General features: G+C 39.3%; 1 protein-coding gene across 6 annotated transcripts in view; it reads right to left on the bottom strand.

Annotated features, from left to right (window-relative positions):
* Nucleotides 1–24,717, bottom strand: part of mctp1a (multiple C2 domains, transmembrane 1a) — a 302,675-nt gene that overhangs the window by 173,878 nt on the left and 104,080 nt on the right. For all 6 annotated transcript variants that reach the window (XM_079870387.1, XM_079870389.1, XM_079870388.1 and 3 more), the window contains exons 3-9: nucleotides 14,192–14,334; nucleotides 13,857–13,936; nucleotides 13,273–13,384; nucleotides 10,838–10,876; nucleotides 3,768–3,932; nucleotides 3,532–3,662; nucleotides 35–221 (exon numbers count right to left, since the gene is read on the bottom strand). In XM_079870387.1, coding sequence (XP_079726513.1) covers nucleotides 35–221; nucleotides 3,532–3,662; nucleotides 3,768–3,932; nucleotides 10,838–10,876; nucleotides 13,273–13,384; nucleotides 13,857–13,936; nucleotides 14,192–14,334 — 857 coding nt within the window. The remainder of the gene's footprint in view (nucleotides 1–34; nucleotides 222–3,531; nucleotides 3,663–3,767; nucleotides 3,933–10,837; nucleotides 10,877–13,272; nucleotides 13,385–13,856; nucleotides 13,937–14,191; nucleotides 14,335–24,717) is intronic.

Here is a 24,717-nt window from a genome sequence, read left to right as displayed (position 1 = left end):
CCCAGTGTTCTGAATATAATAGCTTTGTCCTTACATATCTGTGAAGAATCTCTTTCCTCTCACGAGGGTCGTCCAATATGTTGACAGACAGGTCAGCGATGGAGACAGCAGCAGAGGCTGTGAGGGTGACCAGCAGCACCAGCGTGCCCTCACCTTCATCCAAAGGTATGTCCAGTCTGTGTGTGCACTCTTTTGACAGAAGAGAGAGGTCCACCTGGCACCTGAAACTCACACACACACCATCATAATCATCATATGACAAACATATATGTCTTACAGGTTTTCATGTGTAAGACAATAGAAAGACACAATAGAAAATAAAGAAACTGACATTGCAGTGAGAGAAACGAAGGAAAAGCTAAATCACCAGCATTGGGAGTAATCTAAACAAAATGTTAAACAAATGGGCATTTATTTTACTGAGGGCATCATGCTGCCTTTGAGAAATTAAACTATTTAAAACACGTTCTATCATTTTTTCCCCATCACTCGAATGGTTATACACTAATGTAATTTACTCAAAATAGTCATTTTGTAATGGAAATGACAGCAATGAGAATGCAGAAAGGACATTTGCACAAAAAATGGTCGTCTCCTTTGCTATGCTAAAGCAAACTTTATTGCTAGCGTATTATGTTTTCTAAATACATAAAGTACAATTAAATACTACTTCTATTCTTTTGTCAAAAGTCACAAAATCTGATACTTCATCTCAAGCTCTTCACTGACACTGTTCTCTCCTTGATAAACAAGTAAAGTAACTTTTGAAAAACTGTATAAATTGACAAAAAATTTGGTTTTGTTAAAAATGGCACTCTTGTTAAAATTTGGCTCTTTCATTTGGTCAAAAACAAATGTACAAATACTCTGTGAAGTTTAATGGTGAAAATTAAAAGTGATGTTGACATGACAGGTGATTTTGTGTTGGGGAAGAAATGATTTAGTCATTTCCAAGTCAAAACTGAAATGTAAAGAATGTATTATGATTTAGGCCCTGTTTTCACGAGAACGCTCGCGGGTAAAAAAAAAAAAAATATTTTATCAGATGTGCCTTTCCTTTAGACGGCGACGGCATTTTTGGGGCTTAAAAATGCAAAAAAAGTGAAACCACCCTCCAGAGTGGAAATCTTAAAAACACTCCACCGTCACATTCCCGTCTAAAGGGTAAAAACGCAAAACTCTGATTTCGCGCTACTAGGGAGAGAAGTAGAAGGAAGGCTGTACGCAGGCGCGCGGACTTGGTGTTGTTGTGTGGCAGTGTTTCACATTGCCACCTAGCCGCCTGGAGTGCATACTACATCGAATTTCACACACTTTTGCAGTAGCACCTCAATGCAGTACACAAGATCCGAGGGGAGGAGTCGGATCTTATATAAGGGGTGGAGATTGGTAGGTTTAGGGGTGGAGATGGGTAGGTTTAGGGGTGGGTTTAGGGATCAGGGGGTGGAGATTGGTAGGTTTAGGTATGTAAGGTGGGAGGAGTTGGATTTTATCTGACTCCTCCCCCCGGATTTTATGCTCTGCAGTGAGGACCATCTCCACTTTTGCGTCACCATATGCACGCAGATTTCCCCCCCATAACGCTCGTCTAAACGCAGAATAAAAAGTGATAACGCATTTTGCGTTTTCTCTTCAGATTGTTTCCGTGTAAACATAGCCTTAAAAGAAAAAGTCAGTAAGGTTTTTTTTTTTTTTTTTTTTTTTTTTAATGAAAGAACTATTCAGCAAGGATGGCTTAAAACTATCAAAAGTGGCAGTAAAGAAATGTATAATGTTACAAAAGATTTTTATTTCAAATAAATGTCATTCTTTGACCTTTCTATTTATCAAAGAATCCTGAAAAAAATGTGTATGGTCTCGACAAAACTATTAAGCAGCACAACTGTTGTCAACATAAATAATAATAATACTTTTTCAAAAACATTAAAAAAGCTTTTGAAAGGTAGTGTATGGATGTATAAAATTATCGTGGAACTGTATATGAGACCTACTTTAATGTGATTATTCTTTGTGATTATAAAAACCTGTTACGATTTATTATCTGATTTAGAAACTGATCACTTTTTATCAACATTCTCCAACACTCTAGTAGCAACAAAGAAGAAGAGAGAAAAAGTGCAAGAGGCAGAAAGAAAGCACAAGAGAGACGGCTAAATAACCGCTAATACAGTTTGTTCTCAGCAAATATTTCATAAATATTCCTCTGCTTGTTCCCACTGTGACAATGTGTTTTTCTCTACAGGAACATCACGCAGGTACTGAAAGCTTCAATTGATCCTGAATGGGGCAAATAATGTGAACATCAGTGCTGAACAACTCAAGCAGATGAGTGTTTAAAGGGGGGAAATAGCCAATTACAAGAATGCCACCCGACCGATCCTGACATGCCACCTCTATGAACGACTGGAAGCTGGAGGACTGGTGTAGGGGACAGACAGGAAACTAAGTAAACTGATGCCTCATTCCCACATCGCACAGCCATTAACTCTACTGTCACTTCTAATGGGGTTTTGTCAGAGGCTGAGTCTCTCGAAGACCCTCTAGACCCTCTTTCTTTCACACACACACACAGACAGACAGACACACACAGAAACTGTCTATGAGAGGACAGTTCAGACTGGAGCATGAATGACTTTAGCTGCAATATACAGCAAACCTGTTATTTAATTGAGTGCAAAATTCGGGTTCCCAAAACAAAAACTCCATTCAATTTCTCTATAGGGAAATTAATTTTTTAATAGACCTTTAAAGACTGCCTTACTGTAGGCTATACAAGGTTGTTAATCAATACTATTTAAAGTAGTTAGCCTGCATTATTTTAACTTCCTTTTAAAATAATCATGTTTAACAGCAGAATTCAAGGTGAAAAACTACATTACAGAAAATCCCACTAGTCAAAAGTCGAAACAAGCAAAATGCGCCAAAAGATCTTGTTAGATCTCGCCCACTATGAAACATATACAGTATAAACTTCTGAGATCAAAGCCTAAAATTTCACAAACAAAGAGTTTGATTTGTTTTGTTTTTAAATCACAAATGGCAATTTCTCTATGATTCCTACTCAAAATATTTTAGGGCTTGACATAACTAGAAAATTGCATAGAAATGTCCAAGTTTTTTTGCATGACTTTCCCAGGTCTAAAAATCACACTTTTAAATGTCCATTATATATCCAGGTTTTCAAACAAACAAACAAATACATTTGTTTAATTAAAATAATTTCAGAAAAATTATTTCACTTTACTTCTTGATTTTTAGCTGTTTTAGTTGATTTAAAGTCTTATTTTAAATAATTAGAGTCATCTAATTGGAAGTTTGCTGAGAGCCACTGCTAAACAGCATAGTAAGTTCCTTTAAAAACAAATAGGCCTTTTTGACCCCCTCCTCATATTGCTGCAGTGAATATCATATCCTCATGTTTCCAAAAAGCTATAATATTTAAGGGATATAATTAATCAGATCAGACCATGAGAGCATGTGAATAACAAAACTCCATATAGATACACAATAAAAGCCAAGTGCATGACCAACCTGCCCATAAAGTCATCTTTCTTCCCAGCATCTTTGTCCCAGACGGTGACGTCAATGAAACCACCCTGTTCATCAAACAGGTGGAAGTCAAACTGCTCTCTCCACTGGGGGTTTAGTGTTTTTGGTATGGTCTGCACAGCAGAAAAGAAACACACTCGATTAGAATTTACATTACATGAAAGAAAAAGTCTCAAATGAACAACAAACTACTGGAATACAGCTCATGTGGACCATACCTTACTTTTGTACTTTTGATGTCCCATTCTGAATTTGACATAAGGGTCACTGAGGCCATTGGCGTCCATAGGCTGGAGGTTATGGGCCTCAATGAGACTGATGCTAACTATGCCTCTCCACAGCTGAGCCTTCCTGTGAATGTCTGATAACCTCAGACTCTGATGCTGCAATGTGACACAAACACACACCCAGACACATACTCACGTCAGGCAGGATACAATCCAATGTGAAGAGAAAGTCAGTGAAATGACTAAAAAAGATGCAAAAAATTAAATGTGAACAGCAAACAATGTGTTTGTGGTCAAAAATGCAATGTACAAAAGTGCATTAAGTTCAGCAACATGAAAGACATATTTTGGGGTAAGTAAGGAAAACATAAACAGAGAGAATGCACAGCACTGCAAAAACAGAGACAAACACAGACATCAGTGTGTCAACGGTATCTTTCCTCAAGTAAAACATACACTTCTATGCAAATGTTTGAGGTCAGTAAGATTTTTTAAATGTTTTTGAAAGAAGTCTCTTACACCGTGTCCCAACTACACGCGACGCGACGGTATCGTCGATAAAAGGTATATTTTCCATGTTAATAGGAGTTTTTGTCCTAACCAGCCGATTCTATTTTAGAAACGGTTTCTATTTTTCTGCAACGTCGCGGCTGGAACAACAAACACAAAGTGTGGCAATATTATAATAAGCTCAGTACAATGGATAATTCAGATCTTGAAATTAAATAAAATAGAAACAAGAACGTTCAAACTGTGAACAAACAAGTGTATTTTTGACAAAGATTGTTTAGTAACTCAGTATGTATTTTAATAATGTTTAAATGGTGTAATATCTACTTCTCCGTTTTCTTGCGCATGCCGCCGTCAATATTATTCTCTGGTGCTGTGCACATGCCCGCGAGAGCCCGCCCACACGCTGTTCTGATTGGCTGTGGGTTTTGATTGATTTTGACGCATCTCGTTGTCGCGTGCTCATGTCGCTTCTGGTGTGGGCAGACAAATAGGCTAAATTGCTTGTCACTGGAATCTTATCGCATCGCGTCTGGTTAGGACACGGTGTTTGCTGCATTTATTTGATCAAAAATACAGTAAAAGCAGTGATATTGTGAAATACAATTTAAATTAACTGCTTTCTATTTAATTATATACTGTATTAAAATGTAATTTATTCCTGTCAAATGCAAGTAATTTTCGGCAGCCATCTTTGAAACGCATCTCGGGCAGTTCTCCAAATCTGTTCACCAAGTTTACGAATAAATTTCAGATTTGAAATCACCAATGAAATCTGACAACAACTGTCTCCTTAATTTTGGTTCTAAATACTGGAACCATGACCACAGTGTTTTTTTTTTGTTGTTGTTGTTGTTGTTGTTGTTGTTGTTGTTGTTTTTGCAGGATTCTTTGATGAATATAAGAATATAAAAAAACGGCATTTCTATGAAATAGAAATCTTCTTTAATATTTTTAAAGTCATTACTGTCACTTATTACCAATTTAATTCATTTTTGCTGTATAAAATCCTACTGACCCCAAACTTTTGAATGGTAGGGTATGAAATGAACAACAGAAGTCTCCTCAACCTCTTCTAAGATCCAGTCCACATATAGGGTGAATCTCATGAAGAAATATTTAGGTTATATTTAATCCACAATTAAATAAATAAATAAAAAGTCAGTATTAATTTGCAGAACAGAAAATTAAGCCTAGGAAGATTTTTTTTAAAAATCAAGAATACATTAAATGTAGTACAACAAATACTAGCATTATAACTTTTTTTTTTTTTTTTTTTACCATATATTTATTTATGCCTTACATTAATGAGAGAATAAAAGACGCTAAAGTCTACTACTAAGTAGGGTTTAATTGTCCCCATTAACGGGATAGTTCACCCAAAAATAAACATTCTGTCATCATTTACTCGCCCTCAAATTGTCTCAAACCTGTATGAATTTCTTTCTTCTGCTGAACACAAAAGAAGATATTTTGAAGAATATGGGTAACCAAACAGTTGGTGGACCCCATTGACTTCCATAGTATGGAGGGGAAAAAATTATATGGAAGTCAATGGGGCCCATCAACTGTTTGATTACCGATTTCAAAATATCTTCGCTTGTATTCAGCAGAAGAAAGAAGTAGCCTACATATGGGTTTGGAACAACTTCAGAGTGAGTAAATGATGACAGAATTTAACATTTTTGTGTGAACTATCACTTTAACATGAAAACAACATTAAGATGCAAAAATGTTTAGTCTTAAAGTCCCACTATAGTCAATAATGGGATCCCTTAAAACTCATCTTTGATCACCAAAATTACATATTTAAAAGTTTTTTCCTTGAAAAAAAAAATTCTTCATGTCTTAACATAGCTTGAATGTAACTCCACACCCTTGCCTCAATCAGTATATGCAGTTCTATGAATATGCAAATTGGCCCCGCCTCTACTCACTCACATCAGCTCAGAGATTCGCTCGTTGTCAATCACACGTTGACGTGATTGGTTACAAGGTAGTTTGTGACGTAGGACACACCAGCAATTTCAAACCACGTTTTTTGAAAATACTCAGCAATGGTGCTGACTTATGAATTTGCACATGGTTGGTCTTAAAGCATATTAAAAACACCACATAGACATACAAACAACATTAAAAGTTTGATTTTCACCACGGGGGACTTTAATACACTTTACTTTGTGAAATTTAACTTCCCTTTCCGTAGGTCACTTTCGACATTGTGTCAAAATAGCGACAGTAGAGGCCGACTTGAGAGTCTCAAACATCTCTGATGTATTCAGAAAAAAACAATGGAATTGGCGTGTGGAATTTGCATGCCAGGCCACACCCCCGGACATACAGGTATATAAGGCTTGCAAACACACATCATCTTTGTTCTTCAGAACCTAAGCCAGCATCTTCTAGCAAGAGAAAAAATCCATTTACCTCTGCAATAGAGCATCTACTGCTGGATTTCATCACAAAAGCGGTCTCTCTATTCAGGGTGTACAGATAAACGATACCACCTGGTAGAACGGCCTATAAGACTAATTCCTACATAGGGATGAAGGTTTATAGTGCCGTTGGACAGGTCGCCACTTCCCTGCATGTCATGGCGATCCTGCAGGTCCATCAGGCAAAACCTCTGAAAGAGCTGCACGAGGGTAGTGTTAAGCCGAGATTGATGCGGGAACTGCGTTTGCAACTGTGGTTGCTCTCAGAGCAACTAAAGTGACGACGCGGTCTCTCGGCCAGACGATGTCCACATTCATGGACCTAGAATGCCATCCTTGGCTAACCTTGTGGAGGTGAGGGAGCTTGACAAAGTGCACTTTCTCTACACCCTATCTCACGGGGTGGCCTTTTCACTTTCCTTCTGTCGAGGACTTTGCCCAGCAGTTCTCGGCAGTAGAAAAGCAGACTGAGGCGATTAGAATTATTGCCTCGGAAAGATGCCACGAGGCACGCTCCTCTGCTGATTGACGAGGGTAGCAAGGATGCAGCGTCGAGCTGCCTGCAGCCTTTTTTACCGCAGATGTCAAAAACAGTTGTTCCTCTGACACCTCTGGCGCCATCGTGATGGGTCATCAGAGCAATCGCGATTCGGTGGCAGGCAAGCACCCTGTCTTGGGTGCGGCGGATGCGGCCCTACTGGTGAAGGACGCAATAGAGCCTGTCGCTCCAGCCGGGATAAAGAAGGGGTTTTACAAAGCCCTTACTTCATTGTACCGAAAAAAGGCGGTGGGTTGCGACTAATCCTAGTTCTGTGAATGTTGATTTGGATTGATTCGGATTGACGCAGAATTTTGTGGTGGTTTGCCCGCATTTGCACCGCCATGCCTCGTGACACAGTTCAAGCTGTGGTGTTTAGTATAGAGACCCCTTAGTGTCGGTATTTCGACACATCGTCGAAAGTTACAGACAGAAAGGGAATGTCTTGGTTACTGGTGTAACCCTCGTTCCCTGATGGAGGGAACAGAGACATTGTGTCCCTCCTGCCACAACTTGAATTCTCACTGAGGGGTTGAGATGCTGTCTTGGTTCCTCAGAACAAAACTGAAGTGTGTGTGCAAGCCAGCCTGCCTTATATACCCGTATGTTTGCGGGCGTGGCCTGGCATGCAAATTCCACACACCAGTTCCATTGGCCTTTTCTGAATACGTCAGAGGTGTTTGGGACTCTCAAGGGTGACCCCTAGTGTCGGTATTTTGACATTATTTTTTGTCTCCGTTCCCTCCATCAGGGAACAAGAGTTACACCAGTAGCCGAGACTATGGCTGCTTTTTCACAGTCGGGCCGAACAGTTCTGAGAATGGTAAGGAACGGTTCCAGTTGTGTTTCCACTTGAGCCTGGTACGGTACACGGTATACGGCACACGATTACAAACCGTTCTCGGCCCGGAATTCTTTTAGAATCCGTGAAGTGACGTCGCCACTCAGGATTGGTCACTTTGTCTGTTGCCTGGCTACCTGTTTCTCTGTAACTGGTTAAGTGAGCTATTTGAGTGACATAAACACAGTAAACCGTCACGTGCAAGTTTGTATTACAGTCCAAAGAGCGGCCATTATCAGCCCCACAGTGGAAAATGAAACCGTAACCGTACCGGCTGGCCTGGATCGGCACGGAATGGAACGGTTACGAAATGAGAACCATTCGGCCAGGCGGTGGAAAAGCGGCTTATTTCTCTCTTCTTCTTTTTTTGCTGTTGAAATATGAGTTTTTTTGGGATTATTCCAATAACTCCAAAGCAAATGCAGTCTTTGAGCATCAGGTATCTTCTTGACTTCAGCACAGCAAGACACTTGCCAAACAAACTATTTTAACAGATATCTCTGTGCTTAATTAATATAGTCCTTATTAAAATGTTTCTTGTTTAAAATGCATTTCATTAAACTCAGAGTAAACCCATTCTGAAAAAAAAACCCACACCTTTGATGTTAAAAGCAGGCAGCTAATGACATTCTCTCCAGATATTCGTACAATATGCTGACTCCACACAATCACTGTAAAGTGACTATGTTTGTGTTTGTGTGTGGGTTAACATGAGAATTCAGAGCTCCGCCAATGACACTGACCAAAAATAAGAAGTTCATTTTTGATGTGATGTTCCCTAATAGTGAATAAAAAGGCTGTATTATCTCATTGAAATGATACAGGGAGAAAAATAAAAATCATGATGCAGATTAAGTAAAACTGGATGTAAAAAAATTTAATTTTGTCTAACAGCTGCATTAGCAAAAGTTTTGTTCTTGCATGAACTTCAGGGTGGAGTTTTCTTTAAATTCATACTGTATATCAGAGCAGAAATCTTAATTTTGGAGATGTATCAATTACAAATTGATTTGCATATACAGAGATCATCGTTTACAGTATTTTGGAAATGAAAGAGAAATAGGGAGTATAAATAGAAGAAACACCCAAGTGTGCACCGCAAGCAGTGTAAAAGTAGTTATCGTAGCGCTGTTACAGTATTCCCGAGTCCCAGCCAACATGGCCCACTTTGGAGCTTCAAAGGCTTGGGTAGGGTAAGCCTTTCAGCAGGACGTCCTTATCCACATGCTGGAGAGCCACTTTCATGTTTCTGGGCCTCTCTGAAAGTTGGGCTCTAACATTAGACTAAACAAAATAGGAGTTACTTGACCTCTGCTGGGAACATGCAGCTGAGAGCTGTGTATTTTGTTCTCTTGAGTAGCGCAAATCAATGCAACTAGGTTGCGTGTTAGAAATGTCTTAAACTGGGACTCCACTTGAAGACCACAAATTACCACTGAAACTAGGACTTTCACTTAGCAGGCAACAGAAAGGTCTGCTTCACACATGCACGTATGAACCAGAGACAAAGAGTAAAGTACATTATTCCCGTCCCAGACCAACATGCCACTTTCATACAGTACAAAATCCATTCACAACACAAGGAAGAAAATAATATGCAAATAAATGTAAAACTATAACAGAATTTTAACTTAAAGATCAATAGTGAGGATGACAAGGAACAGCTTAACGCTTTAAAAAAAATGAATAGGAATATTTGATTATTACCTGTCAATCACTTTTATCTTTTTAACGCTTTACAATACAGATTGTTTCAAACAATGATCAACAGGAAAATAATGATTCAGCCAGCTATTTTGAGAACCTTTTTAAATATTTACTCCTCAAATATTTACAGTAAGTGTTATTTTAGTATTATATTATATTATAATTGTATTAATATTTTGAATTCAATTTTATTTTTAGATTTTCAGTTTAATTAGATTTTTTTTTAATTAGTTTGTTTCCAAGGCAACATTTCTAATTATAATCTAATATTTATATTTTATTTTATTTCAGCTATATAATTTTAGTTAATGATAAGATTTCATACAAATATATCAGGTTCAGAGACCAAAATTGTCATTTGGATGTATAGATAAAGCAATGAAATAAAGAGCAAAAAATAATTTGTTTTATTTAAAAAAAGATATTGTTCACAGACCCACCACACAAATTTACCAAGAAAAAAATCAAAATAATAATAATGTTATGAGGCATTAAATCAGGCAAAATATGCATCATTTTCAAGGTAAGAGAAGAACACATATTTAAAATCACCAGGTTATAAATAAGTGGTTGCTCTGATCACATCCTGCATATGCATTGTTATCAAGTACACTTTTAAAGTGTACAACAATGATAAAGTGCATTATCTCCTCACAGAACACTGCAGCACATGCACCGTGCAGTCAATGCAATATGAAGATGGCAAGAACAGAGAATGCTTTATTTTCTCAGTCAGTTGCTACAATACACAAAGGAAACTATAGCAGCCCTGAATTTGAATCTGATTTCAGCCTTACATTTAAAGGCAGGACAAAGCACTTGAAAAAGGTGCACTTTGGTGTACACCAGATGGCAGCGTTTCTTACCTTGCATATTGCAGCACATAGAAAATAAAGTTAGCAAAAGCCGGTTTTACAACTGAAAAAAAAAAAGTAAGCAGGGGTAAAAAATGAAAAGGGCTGGGGTCACTGCCCTCTTCAGTCTGAGCAGAGAATTGGAGAAGGCAGGGATCAGTTCATGCTGTTATTACCTTACTGGATCGTTTCCAGCTCCTTCTCATAAGCATGGTCTGTGAATGAGACAAAGCGTTATAAAGCCACCCCTTGCCCTCTCTAACAGGGTGTTAGAGGTGAACCTGACAGCCAGTCTGAATACAGTTCAGAAGAGTCAAGGGGTCATAAGGAGGCAGCCTGGGGAAGCTATATGGTCTGGGGGCAGCCATTAGAAGCTAATAAAACTACTAAATCACATAGAAACTGAGAAAATCAGAAAATGTTGTCGTTCAAAGCTTTGTTAGTTGACCAAAACTAAGTCAAGTCATACCCATAATACACTCACACACACACAAACACAGAGAGAGAGAGAGAGAGAGAGAGAGAGAGAGAGAGAGAGAGAGAGAGAGAGAGAGAGAGAGAGAGAGAGAGAGAGAGAGAGAGAGAGAGAGAAAGAGAGAGAGATCCATAGAGGTGTTATAAGTGGTTGGATCATAATTAATTGTTGAGGTCATCCTGCTTATATTCTGTTTAATATGCACAGTACAAAGATCACTGTATCCCACAATATACAATATGCTGATGTTTCACTTCCGGAAACCACAAGTAATATCTTAATACATTGAGAAAGAAATATGTTTCTTAATACATTTCCTGCCAAAATATGCAGAAACAAATTGCTGCCAAAATATTATTACATAAATATATAAAAATAAAAATATATAATAATCATAGCTGCCAAAACTGAAGAGTTTTTTATTTTCATTATAAATGAAAAAATCCATATTTATTTCTGTGATGATGAACTAGATTCCACAAAATGTCACGTCACAACAAAGTAGCATACTGCATGAAGTGTTTTTCATTGCATTTTCATCCTGCTTCACATAATACATTTCAAGAAACATATTATATAAACACAGTGTATTATATATGGTACCATATGCAGTTCTTTAGCATTCCAAACCATATTTAGCCACAATCATGTTTTGATCAGACTAATCAGGCAGAATAAACATCAGAAGATGGTGTCCTTGAATACTTATTACATGTTTGATAAATTGACTCAGAGCTTAAGTTACTAATATAAGGTTTCTCTTGGTATAGTTCTACATAAAACACCATTATTTCCCCAATAAACTCACAGTGTCCCTGTTAAACATGCTGAGAAATAAGTACTCTTTCATCCAGAGCAACAATTACTATATGCAAAAACAAGATATATGACTGCATTAGGCTCTATGTAAAGACAGGGTAATAAAGACTAGCTGGCTAATAGGTAACTGGATTCATCTCCTCTCATTGAAATTCTGCCCGCCAATGCCGAGCATATTCTCTAGACAATAGATTTATACCGGAAAGTTTGCACTAGAAATACCATCCAGGTCAGACATTGGCACATCTAGCTCAGAAAACAAATTTGTAGTCTTCTGTACTGTGGTCAAATTAGTGAAATGCTATATATTTGCTTAGAAAAACCATTTGAAACCCTTGGCTAAAAATACTTTTGTTCACAAGTTTGGGGTCGGTTTTTTTATGTTTTGGAAAGAAGTATTTTATATGCTCACCAAGGCTACATTAATTTGATCAAAAACACAGTAAAACTATTATTTATAATAGCTGTTTTCTATTTTAATGTATTTTAAAATGTAATTTATTCCTGTGATGGCAAAGCTGAATTTTCAGCATCATTACTCCAGTCTTCAGTGTCACATGATCCTTCAGAAATCATTCTAATATGCTGATTTGGTGCTGATGAAACATTTCTTATTATTATCAATGTTGAAAAACAGTTTTTTTTTTTGTTTTTTTTTGCAGGATACTCGAAGAATAGAAAGGTTACAGCATTTATCTGAAATTAAAAAAAAATTGTAACAATGTAAAAGTCTTTACTGTCGCTACTGATAAATTTAATGTGTTCTTGCTGAAAAAACTATTAATTTCTTTAAAAAAAAAAAAGGACCCCAAACCTTTGAACGGTAGTGAAAATCAAAGAGAGAACTAGTTTACCTTAGATTTCCATTTTAAAAGATAAAATATTTTTTTTAATTTGATACTGAGCTCCCTAACCTCCTTACCAATACATTTCCATGACTTTCCAAAAATGGACAGGTTTGGATAAGTGTTTATGAAATTCATTTTATAGAGATTACACTTGTAAAGAACAATTCCTAATGTTCTTTGTACTGTAGAGCTTAAGAAGAAATAAGTTCCCTGATATTTTCAGGTTTCCCTGACTGGAACCATGTAGACAGAAATATGGAAACGGAATGCATGCATTTTCCTAAAAGTACGAAACAATGGGAATTTTCGGGGAATCATCTTAATATCTATTCAGGTTTGATGATGAGTAAATATTGCATGTTCCAGGCACATCTGATCCAGCAATGTCACATCGCACACCTCCAGCTCATATTCTCAGCCTAAACACATCAGCTAGAAAAACATAGAGATATGAAAATGAAATACTCACAGTTTCCCTGAAGTCTCCCTCTTTTGGAATAAGTTTGACAGTCAGATCCAGTGAACCCAAGTCATGGTTGGGATAGTGGGGATCTTTGAGTTCAATGGTCACATCCAAGTTCCTAAAAGGGCACAGAGAGAACCTTCAGTATGAACAACCGAATACATTCCATGATTAAAGATTATGTTCTTCATTTCATACAGCATTCATGTGTTTACTATCATTGAGATACCCTTACAGTTATTAATATTTTGAATTTGTTTTTATTTTCCATTTTTATTTTCATTTGACTTGAAATTTTAGTAATTTTATTGTGTTTTTGACATTTTTATTTAGTACATCAAGTTAAGCTAAATGAAAATGAGAAGTGGCTTGGCACCTGAATTTAAACACGTTTGAGTATTTTTTTTTTTTTTTTTTTCTAGTTAGTGTTTATTTTAATTCAATTTTTATTTTTATTTTTATGGTTTTGGTTTTAGTTAACTATAATAGCGCTTGTTTGCACATGCAAAATCACTAGGTGGCAGCAGTGATTAATTTTAGACTGTGATTGTGTTTCAGATGTGTCAATGTGTCACAAAGCATCAGGCGACCTTTGGTGCTCCAGGGACTCTAAATAGAGATATGCAGAGCCCATAAAGTCATCCTGCAGCCCAAAGTCATAGTCAAAGACCTGCAGAGGATAGAAAACACACGACAGTAAGGCATGTCATTTCACATGACAAAGAACAGAAGCAGGAGTTACTGTGACTGTAAGACTGGCGTTCAGTTTAAAGTGTAAATATACAGATTGGCTTCTTTACAATCTCCATTAGCTGCATCAAATCAAACACAATAAATAAGCACTAATGCCTCAGCAGCAAATAAAAAGCTTTACAGTCAATTTAATGACTGGAGCGAAGCACTCAAACTGTTATTTATCATTTACCTTCACGTAGAGCGGCTCTCTCAAACTCTCCACCAGCAGACTGACTTTCTCTTCCCATACTGGGTTCAGGTTCTTGTGGATTGTCTTGCTGCGAAAAACCTCCTTCCCTGCGATCTTAAACTTCACATATGGGTCACTGGTCCCTGTTAATACAACAAGAAAAACGCTCAATATATTTGACTGTTATTCAAAAGAAACGGTAGTAAATAAAACCTTTTTTTCTTCTACAAAACTAGAACATGGTGTTATAGGCAAACCTGGTTGGAAACACTTTCCAAATACTGCAAGAGAAAGATAAATCTTCACTGAGAAAATTTATTGGAATACAATCTTACATCATCTAGCTATAAAACAGTCTCAGACTGAGATGATGCAATAATTTCTTATTGCTGACAACAACAAACACATAATTATGTTCATATGGACGTATTTATCATGTTCAATTATGTTCATATGCACAAATGTCTTTTTTGCTGTAAGGCTCTTTCTTTCCCATGGAGCAGTTGTGTTTGCAAATTGGTTTGAGGGAGTGGAGGCAGAAATATTTGGGTCATGTGACCTTAACTGTCAACCCTCATTGGCTCAAGCACTAAAATCAGAGTGGATAAGTGTGTTGTGTGGAGCCAAGGGCAGTCTAAATACAGTGAGCGCAAATTCAAATACACCATTGAATAATAATCAACATGACAGAGCCTCATTATATACCCTGAGAAAATAACAGAAATAACAACTACAGAGCATATAAAACATTGAATGTGTGTGAATGTGATATTCCACAATGTTAATACATTAAGAGACTTGTCTAAGTTACTTGGTTCCCTAAAATTGCAAAAGCAACATCTTGATATTCGACTCAATTGGTTTGCAACAGTGCAGTTTTCATAAGAGACCACTAGATGTCCCTGTGTGTTCAGTGTTAAATGTGCACAGCATCCTCATGTGTCACCTGACCTGCTCTGAATATGCTGCAGTGGATCAGGATCTACACTTCATCACTCTGAGACATGAAGCATAGCATAATATCAACCAGAGATGTAAAATCACAGCACTTGCCATGCGAATATGATCAATGAAGAATTTTAGAAATAAATAACTAAAATATGTATATAAATAATCTATTTGTACTGAAAATAAAAAATATATACTGTACGTCAATCAAATTTGTGTATAAAATCTTTAGTCTAAATTATGCTGTAACAATTTGAAGTAACATTCTGTGTGTCTTGCTTAGTTCCAAGGAAGACGAAGAAGGATTAAAGGGTTAGTTTACCCCAAAATTTAAATTCTGTCAGTAATTACTCACCCTCATGTTGTTCCAACCCGGTAAGACTTTCGTTAATCTTCGAAACACAAATTAAGATATTTTTGATTAAATCTGAGAGCTGGCTCACTCCTTATTGGGCTGCAAGGTAATTGATATCTGCCAGCCAAGAAAAGTTAGTAAAGACATCGTTAAAATAGTCCAAGTGACTACAGTGGCTCAACCTTAAGTTTATCAAGCGACGAGAATACTTTTTGTGCGCAAAAAAAACAATAATAACGAATTTAGACAACAGATAGACCATGACAACAGATAGTGGCGGAAAACAAGAACAATGGAAACTGAAGATAAACAAACTAAAAATCCATTAAAATGGAACTAACTAAACATAACTGTTACAGAACGCCCCCCTCCGGGAAGGTGCGGCCTTGCGCCGTAAAATGGCTGAGGATGTGGTTCAGGAGGCTTTGGCATTGGTCAAGGAAGCTCCAGTGGAAGGAACCAGGGCGGAGCAGACAGCCGCAGGGAAAGTGGAGCCAGATGGAGCCAAAGGGGTGGAGAGCCAAAGCGCAGCTGAAGGCTCGAAAGTCTGCGCCGCAGGCAAGGCGATGTCCGACCAAGGTGGAGCCGGGGGGACAAGGAAGCACGGTGGTGCCGATGGGACGACGGTCATGGGTGGAGCCAAGGAAGGGAGGAGCCAAGGCGGAGTCAACTGCTCGACGGGCCGAGTTGGAGCTACAGGCCCTGGAGGTCTGAGGTGGAACACCTTAGCTGAGCTGGCAAACTAGAAGTCCACAGCAGATCCAAACAGGTAAAAGCCAATAGAGGAGCAGAGGAACTGAAGGGCACCAGTGAAGGCGGGGCCGAGGGACCAACTAGCCTGGGCAGAGGAGGTGGAAGAGGGAGGCAGGGTGGGTGTATTTTCAATGGCATAACAGTCTCTGAGCTGGTTACGGTGTTGGCTTTGACCAGTGTGCGATGTTGGCTTTGGATTGGGTGGAATCGAAGGAGGGAGGCAGTCATCCTCATCCTGCTCTTACCTATTTCCCACCGGCTCATAGATAGAAGACGGCACTCAGACTGGGCAGCTACTTTCAGCTCCCGGAAAGATGTGGCCTCATGCTCCGGCACCGTTGTTGGCATTGCCCTTGGCTCAGGATGAGTGGTGGGAATCCAGCTCTGTGGTGGGTTCGGGCTGTTTTCCTGCAGTGGGCAAGTGCTCTGGCTCTGCAGTGGCTATTAACGCTAGCATCAGCTGAGAGTAGACACAATGCAAACATGGAGGATCTCCTCTCTCCAGGTTCCTTCACTCATGTCAGGTAGGTCAAGGGGGGAAAAACAGTTGGCTCTAGTCCAATACAGAGACTTTAGAGTCTCATCGTTAAGGTCCGTTTTCAGAGCCAGTTGACAGAATCGGGCAGTGTACTCTAAGATAGCAAGGTTCTCTCAAGCAAGATTGATAGAATGGGCTGTGATATACAATTTACTTCTTTTGGTCCAGAATTCTGTCATGCTTAGTTCCAAGGAAGACGAAGAAGGATTAAGTAGCAAGAAGAGTCTTTAACAGTCTTCACAAACGATACCGGAAAATAAAGGAAACAAACTGAGGGACTTAAATACAGAATGATAATGAACTGAATGCTGACACCTGTGCTCCTTAAATGAATCACCATGACAACATGCAGATAGTGGCGGGAAGCTAGAACAAAGGAAACAGTAAACTGAAGATAAACAAACTAAAAGTCCATGAAATTGAAACTAAACATAACTGTTACACTGTGCACAAAATGCAACAAATAATTGGACAATCACACAGTCTGTTGTGCCAAACCACAGTAAACACATGTCCTGAATGGAGCCCTTGGATTTAAGTGATCCCTTCAATTTCATTACTCTGACAAACATCAATGCCGAGAGGTAGGTCAATATTATGACTATATAAAGTCTTGGATTTAACGGGAATCCATCAACCTCCTAATGTTTAAATTCAGCTCACGTTCTGCTCGGCAGAAACCTGCGTGTCCCTGTTCAGAGATGCATTATCCAGCAATAAAAGAGTGAATGTGACGCTGCATCAGTATTTGATAGCTTTAAGGAAAACCAAATTCAAGTTTTAATAGCTCACAAATCTCATGCATATTCAAATTTGCCACCACTGACACATTAGAATATACTGTATGTGAACAAGAATGAGATCTGAAACAATGGAGACTATCAGTGTATAACGACTATGTTCATCGCATAAAGCTATTGAATGACTTCAGAAGAGCAACGTGCATGAGTAATTATGAGTGTTATAATGCTTTCTGTCATTTATGAAACTCGAAAGCCCCAGGTCACTATTCACTTTTATTGTACGGAAAAGAGCAGTAAAACAAAAACACGTAGATAAATGATTGGCAATATTTTCATATTTGAGATAACTATCCCTTTAAAAGTTTGAGTATACTGTAGCATTTGTCCATGTATCTATGCCCATCCACTCATCTGCAAAAACTGCAGATTGGAGTATGTTACACTGTAAAAGTGTTGGTGTGGGCACGCTGATGACAGCTCCATATACGATCACTTAAATTACAGCAGCTCACTGGCAGGGAATCCCCATTCAACACCTCTGCAGTGTGTTTCTCTCAGTGCTCATCATAACCTCTGAGGAAAGCCTCTGTAATGTCATTAAATCAGCACTGAGACATTCAGTACAATAATCAAACCTGGACAACATGCTGCGCACTCTTCTCTGGCACTGGGTTTTGTTTTGATTTTGTTTGTTTTTGTCAATTGTATATATAGTATTTGATCCCACTTTATTTAGATGCCTTTGGCTACTATGTACTAAAATTTAAATTATAAATTGGATACAATGCACTTATTGCATACATACCTTTTTTTACATTAACATTTACGTTTTAAAAATATAAGCAAGTAATTACAGCTGTAATTACACTGTTGACCCTTCCTTTACACCTTAATCTACCCTTAAACCTAACCATCCTGTCCCTAACCTTACCCGTTTCCAACCTCAATAGCAGCACACTGATTCTTGAGAGTCGGGACAAAACACGTTTTAAAAAACTTTAAAAAAAAATACACACTATATCAATTAGAGTTATATGTTTCTGCAGAGAAAGGTCTTAGCTATTTAACCATGTAAAGGAACAGGTTCTAAATAAAAACACATTTTTAAGAAATAAACATGTTTCCCTTCAGAACTGGATTTGTGTCAACTCCGTCAGACACACTAAAAAGTATACAATTTTAATTCTTCAAATCCAACAAGAATCTAAAGTTCTGAAGTATATTGTAATAGTGTTTAGTTACCCTGATATGTAAAAAAAATCCAATCTATAAACTTAAGTTGTGATTTCACACTATTCAGAAAACTCAGATTTCTAAATATTTGCATTTTCAAACTTTGATTTTAATTTCAATATTGTAAAAACAAATTCCTTAAATAAATCAAACATAAGAGGATGTAGGTCAGATGGTCCTTTATTACAAAAACAACATAAACTGAAGGAAGAATATTTTCCCCAAAAAATGTACAAAAACATACATACATCCAACGCTGTTGACAAAGATCTGACGGTGTTGACGAAAAACTGACGTGTTGACAAAAAATGTTTGAATGTTTTACCTCAGATTTGTGAAATGTTCACCTGTTTGTCATGATATGTTCTGACAATAAAGAGTAGTTTAAAATCACAATTAACGCTCTGTTTTCTACAACTTTCACTTAGGAGCAAAAATCTGCCTTTAAACTTGAAAGAAATAAAGATTTGACATTTATTGTGATAATTATCGATATCGACTGATATAAAAAAAATTATCGTGATAATTATCGATATTGACTGATATAAAAAATGTATCGTGATAAATTTTTTTGGCCATATCGCTCAGCCCTACACTGGCTTCTCATATCTCTATCTCTGTCTCTACATATATAAATATATATATTAAAGTGCTGGCAAAGTTACACGTTACACAATAATAAGCAGACCACTGCCTGCCCATTATCTACAAGTCAGATGCGTATGGTTAAATAATGTAATGCATGCTATGTATGAGCATTTATGTGTAAATAAAACCATGAAATAACAGTTTAACCCTTCACTATATTCACAAATAATATTATATTCGCACATTAAGAGGTTATTGGTGGATTTGTCAACTCCGTCAGCTTACAGGTCAACTCCGTCAGACATGGAACCTGACGGAGTTGACGTCTGACGGAGTTGACGTAAGGGCATGTATTTTCCTGCCAAAACATGTATTGTACACTGCAGCTAGGTAGTTTTTCCTCAGTTGCTAGCTGTCCCAATAACCTCACTAAAATGCTTAAATTCAATCCACTATGGTTTAAAAAAAGTATCTTAACAGAAAGATGGTATTGACATGGTGCAGCTGTGACCATAGGAATATTGACATTGTTTGTCTAAAATATAAAAAAATGTAAACCGTACCAGAACATGTGTGGTAGTGCTGCATTCACCACAGGCAGGGAGATGAAAAGGGGTCCTCAGGGATATAGCTGACCATGCTATTTCCTGATTTAAAGAGCTTTATGAAATCTGACGGAGTTGACAGAAACTGAGGACACAACTTTAATAGGCAGATTGTTATGGAAAATATTGTTTGATGTTCACTTCATGCATTGTTTTTTTATATTTATACCCCTTATTTTTTATTTGATATATATGTTTTCACAATTGTAGAGCTTTTTTAAAGTTTTTTGGGATGGTTAATATTGTGACCTCTTGCTGAGGACAAGTGCAATAACATGGACCGTCTAACTGTCACAATGTGGTTTTGTGTCCTGTCATGTTTAGTGGTTCCCTGTCTGTCTATTAGTCATCCCAGATGTTTCCCATTAATCACGCCCCCATGTTATCCTGTCTAGCTCGTTTACCCCTGTATTTAAGCCCTGTGTTTCAGCCCTGTCTTTGTGAGTTCTTGTTTGACTGTTTTGTGTCTACAGTTACGCTGTCGTTCAGTTGTTCTGTTCCTGAGTCCTGTGTTCTTGTCCTAGTTTGTTCTAGTTTAGAATCTAATTAATAAAGTGTGCTGCAACTGGATCTTGCTTCATCTGTGCCTCAACCAACACACACCTGAATGTAACAGAAGAACTCACCAAACCTAGATCCAGCAGCCATGCCTACCTGGAGTCCTGATGTCCAGATCATCCGTCTTCGCCAAGAGAATCGCGCCATCGAGGGTTATGTTGCAGAATTCCTCGAGCTGGCACATCTTGCACAAATGAGCACCCAGTGCTTGATGATCTTCTTCCGCGGGGGATTATCGGAACCACTCCGGTCTCTGATGCCCGAACCTGATCCGCACGGGTCTTTAGAAAGGTACGTTGACCTGGCCCTGTTGTGGAGCGGTTCCTTGTTTACTGTGGGCGAGGAGGAGAAGAAGCTCCCTGAACCCGCAGTGTCCCCTCAGACCGCGCTCCACGTCTTGCCAGCAATCAAGCCAGCCACCAGATCGGTCTATGGCCATACAGGACCGATCTCCAGCATGGCCGATCCTCCGTTAATGTCTGCACGTGCTGCCAGGAAGACCGTCATGTCTGCCGAGCCAGAGACGGTTCACGTCACGTCTGCCGAGCCAGAGACTGTTCACGTCACGTCTGCCGAGCCAGAGACGGTTCACGTCACTTCTGCCGATCCAGAGACGGTTCACGTCACTTCTGCCGAGCCAGAGACGGTTCACGTCACTTCTGCCGATCCAGAGACTGTTCATGTCACGTCTGCCGAGCCAGAGACTGTTCACGTCACTTCTGCCGATCCAGAGACTGTTCACGTCACGTCTGCCGAGCCAGAGACGGTTCACGTCACTTCTGCCAATCCAGAGACTGTTCACGTCACGTCTGCCGAGCCAGAGACGGTTCACGTCACTTCTGCCGATCCAGAGACTGTTCACGTCACGTCTGCCGAGCCAGAGACTGTTCACGTCATGTCTGCCGAGCCAGAGACTGTTCACGTCACTTCTGCCGATCCAGAGACTGTTCACGTCACGTCTGCCGAGCCAGAGACGGTTCACGTCACTTCTGCCGATCCAGAGACCGTTCACGTCACGTCTGCCGATCCAGAGACCGTTCACGTCACGTCTGCCGATCCAGAGACCGTTCCTGTCACGTCTGCCGATCCAGAGCCTGAGCTTCACGTCACGTCTCCCGATCCAGCGCTCCACGCCAGTCCAGAAGAGCCAGAGCCAGTCGCCTGCCCACCAGAGCCAGTCGCCTGCCCGCCAGAACCAGAGCCAATCGTCTGCACAGTCGAATCAACTACCTCTTCACCGCTGGTTCCGTCCAGCTCAAAGCCCTTTTCGCCGCTGGTTCTGTCCAGTTCAGAGCCCTCTTCGCCGGTGGTCCCGTCCGGCCCAGAGCCCTCATCGCCGATACAGTTCCCAGCACCGCCATGGCCTCCCGATGGACGGTCGTCTCCGCACTGGCCGCCCAAGGGATAGTCGTCTCCTCCCTGGCCGCCCGAGGGATAGTCGTCTCCTCCCTGGCCGCCTGAAGGGTCGTCTACTCCCTGGCCGCCTGAAGGGTCGTCTCTGCCCTGGCCGCCTGCACTGCCTGCTCCGCCCTGGCCGCCTGCACTGCCTGCACTGCCTGCACTGCCTGCTCCGCCGTGGCCGCCCGAGGGGTCTTCGCCTTGGCCGCCTGCACATCCTGCTCCGCTCTGCCCTGGTCGCCCTCGCTCCACGGCCCAGACCCGCCTTGCCTGTGTCCTGGTTCCGGTTCCCAGTACGGGCCTGACCCTCCGTTCCCTCCCCCAAGACCGCCTCCACTTCACCGCCCTCCTGAACTTTTTGTTGTTGTTTTTATGGGCGTCAGGAGCCGCCCATGGGGGGGGGGGGGGGCTATGTCATGATGTGGTTTTGTGTCCTGTCATGTTTAGTGGTTCCCTGTCTGTCTATTAGTCATCCCAGGTGTTTCCCATTAATCACGCCCCCTTGTTATCCTGTCTAGCTCGTTTACCCCTGTATTTAAGCCCTGTGTTTCAGCCCTGTCTTTGTGAGTTCTTGTTTGACTGTTTTGTGTCTACAGTTACGCTGTCGTTCAGTTGTTCTGTTCCTGAGTCCTGTGTTCTTGTCCTAGTTTGTTCTAGTTTAGAATCTAATTAATAAAGTGTGCTGCAACTGGATCTTGCTTAATCTGTGCCTCAGCCAACACACACCTGAATGTAACACTAACGACAGACCATACATTTAAACAAATTTTCCCCAAAAAGATAAAAAAGTTTATTCTAAAAATCAGATAGGTATATACAATTCCTTTAGATTTAACTTTGTAAGTATGTCAATCATGATGAATTTCTTAATTTTTTCTTAATTTTCTATGTGGGACATGTTTTGTCCCGACTCTCAAGAATCAGTGAGCAAAAGTGTTTTTCAATACAACATGAACACAATAAGTATGTTGTACCATACAATTTTTCTGATGTAAGTACATAGTAGTTAAAGACAATATAAAGTGTGAACTAGTATTTTGTTTAATTTCACATATAGGCCTGGTTTTACAAACAGGTCTTAGTTTAAGCCAGGATTAGGCCTTAGTTCAAAAAAGCTTTTATAAAAATGCCTGAGAAAAAAAAAAAAAAAAACATTGCTGGTGTGCATCTTGAGACAAAACAATGGCACAGACATATTTTAAGATAAAACAGCTAAAATATGCATTTTAGTCTGGGACTAAGCTCAAGCCTTGTCTGTGAAACCGGGGGATAATGTTTTTTGCATCAAAAACACAAAATGTTGCAGCTAAGCAAACCTCTGGCTGCAAATATCCACAGCCTTTACATATAAAAACCAATTCACTGACTTTATACCACTGAAATCCATCCCTTCAATTCAGGAGATATACAAAACCAACACAAGATGTTATTTTCCTATTCATCCACCCATAACGCCGATCCTAGTGTTCGTTCAGACACTGAGTCATTCATCTAAATAATGCAATATACTTCAAGAGGAGTCAGTGACTCTAGATAATGACTCTGTAAGCAATCTGTTTGTCTCTGAATGTTGATGCCCAGCTGTGAATTATGTTTGTGCACCATGAGATGGCTGCAAGAAGTCGGTTTGTCTCCATTTCAAGGTAAAGGAAAAGACCAAAGAAGTCCTGGAGTGAATATTTAACTTTGTATACACTTCAAACCATTCAATATATACAATTCACATAACGTAAACACATCACATAGTATAATAAATACACCATAACAACTGAAACCACAATTAAAATCTTAATTAGTTTTAAATGATATTATCAGCATAGCAATTTAAGTAAATACTTGTATTTTTCTTTACTGACAGCAGCACCCATACTTCAAGAACTCCACAAGTTTGATGATAATGTACTCCAGCATGATTTGAAAAGATCCAAAGAGCATCTTGAGCTTCAGTGGTAGAACATTTGACAGTCCTTACAAAGAGTCACATGATCACATCACAAATTGGCTTAATAAATCGTGAAGAATCTGAAATATTTCTTATTCATTTCACAGCATAGTTTTTCTTTGTTTTAGATTTTAAAATTTTCCAATGTGATCTCCAATTTTTGGACCCCAATGGACATCACATAGGACAGTGAATCTGAACCTTTTTGATTTCAAGGCCTCCCCATAATGTGGTAATGATGTATTTTTGTAAACCAACCCAGAAGTTAGCATCACCCTATAGTCTCTGGCTGAATATATAGGCTGAATGTCTGATGCATATGGCACACACAATTGGAAACATTAAGGAGTTTCAAAGTCATCATCTGAATTCTACAAGATTTTCTCTGAGAAGTGTGTGTCCCATCCTTTAACGGCCAAACAACCTCACAGAAGAAGAAAGTCGGCGTGTTTACAACTGTAACAGTAAGCTAATTATCAGAACAACCTAAACACTGGTCTGTCAAAAGTATGTGAAGTTCATTGTAAAGACTCTTTAAAATACGTTCAAGAGTTTTACACATCGACTTTACATTTCCACTCCCCTAAACATGACGCTGAACAAAACTGATGACTGGTTGCTTTATATCCCAGTCAGATGGCCTATTGGGCGGCCCTTGGCCAATGAAAGCTGCCATGGAGTCCAGACCTTCTGCAGTCAGACATGAAGATCTGGCTACGCGAGACTAGCATCACCAGACTAGCATCACCAGAGTCCCTCCACAAAAACCCAATAGGATTTTTCCATTATGTTTTGGATTATTGCAGAAAATAAGGTCTGTGACTAACAAAAGCTTATGATTCTAATGAATGTGATTATCTTCACA

This window comes from Squalius cephalus, assembly GCF_949319135.1.
Source record: "Squalius cephalus genome assembly, chromosome: 5".
Classification (NCBI taxonomy): domain Eukaryota; kingdom Metazoa; phylum Chordata; class Actinopteri; order Cypriniformes; family Leuciscidae; genus Squalius; species Squalius cephalus.
This window is presented reverse-complemented; position numbering and strand designations above follow the sequence as displayed.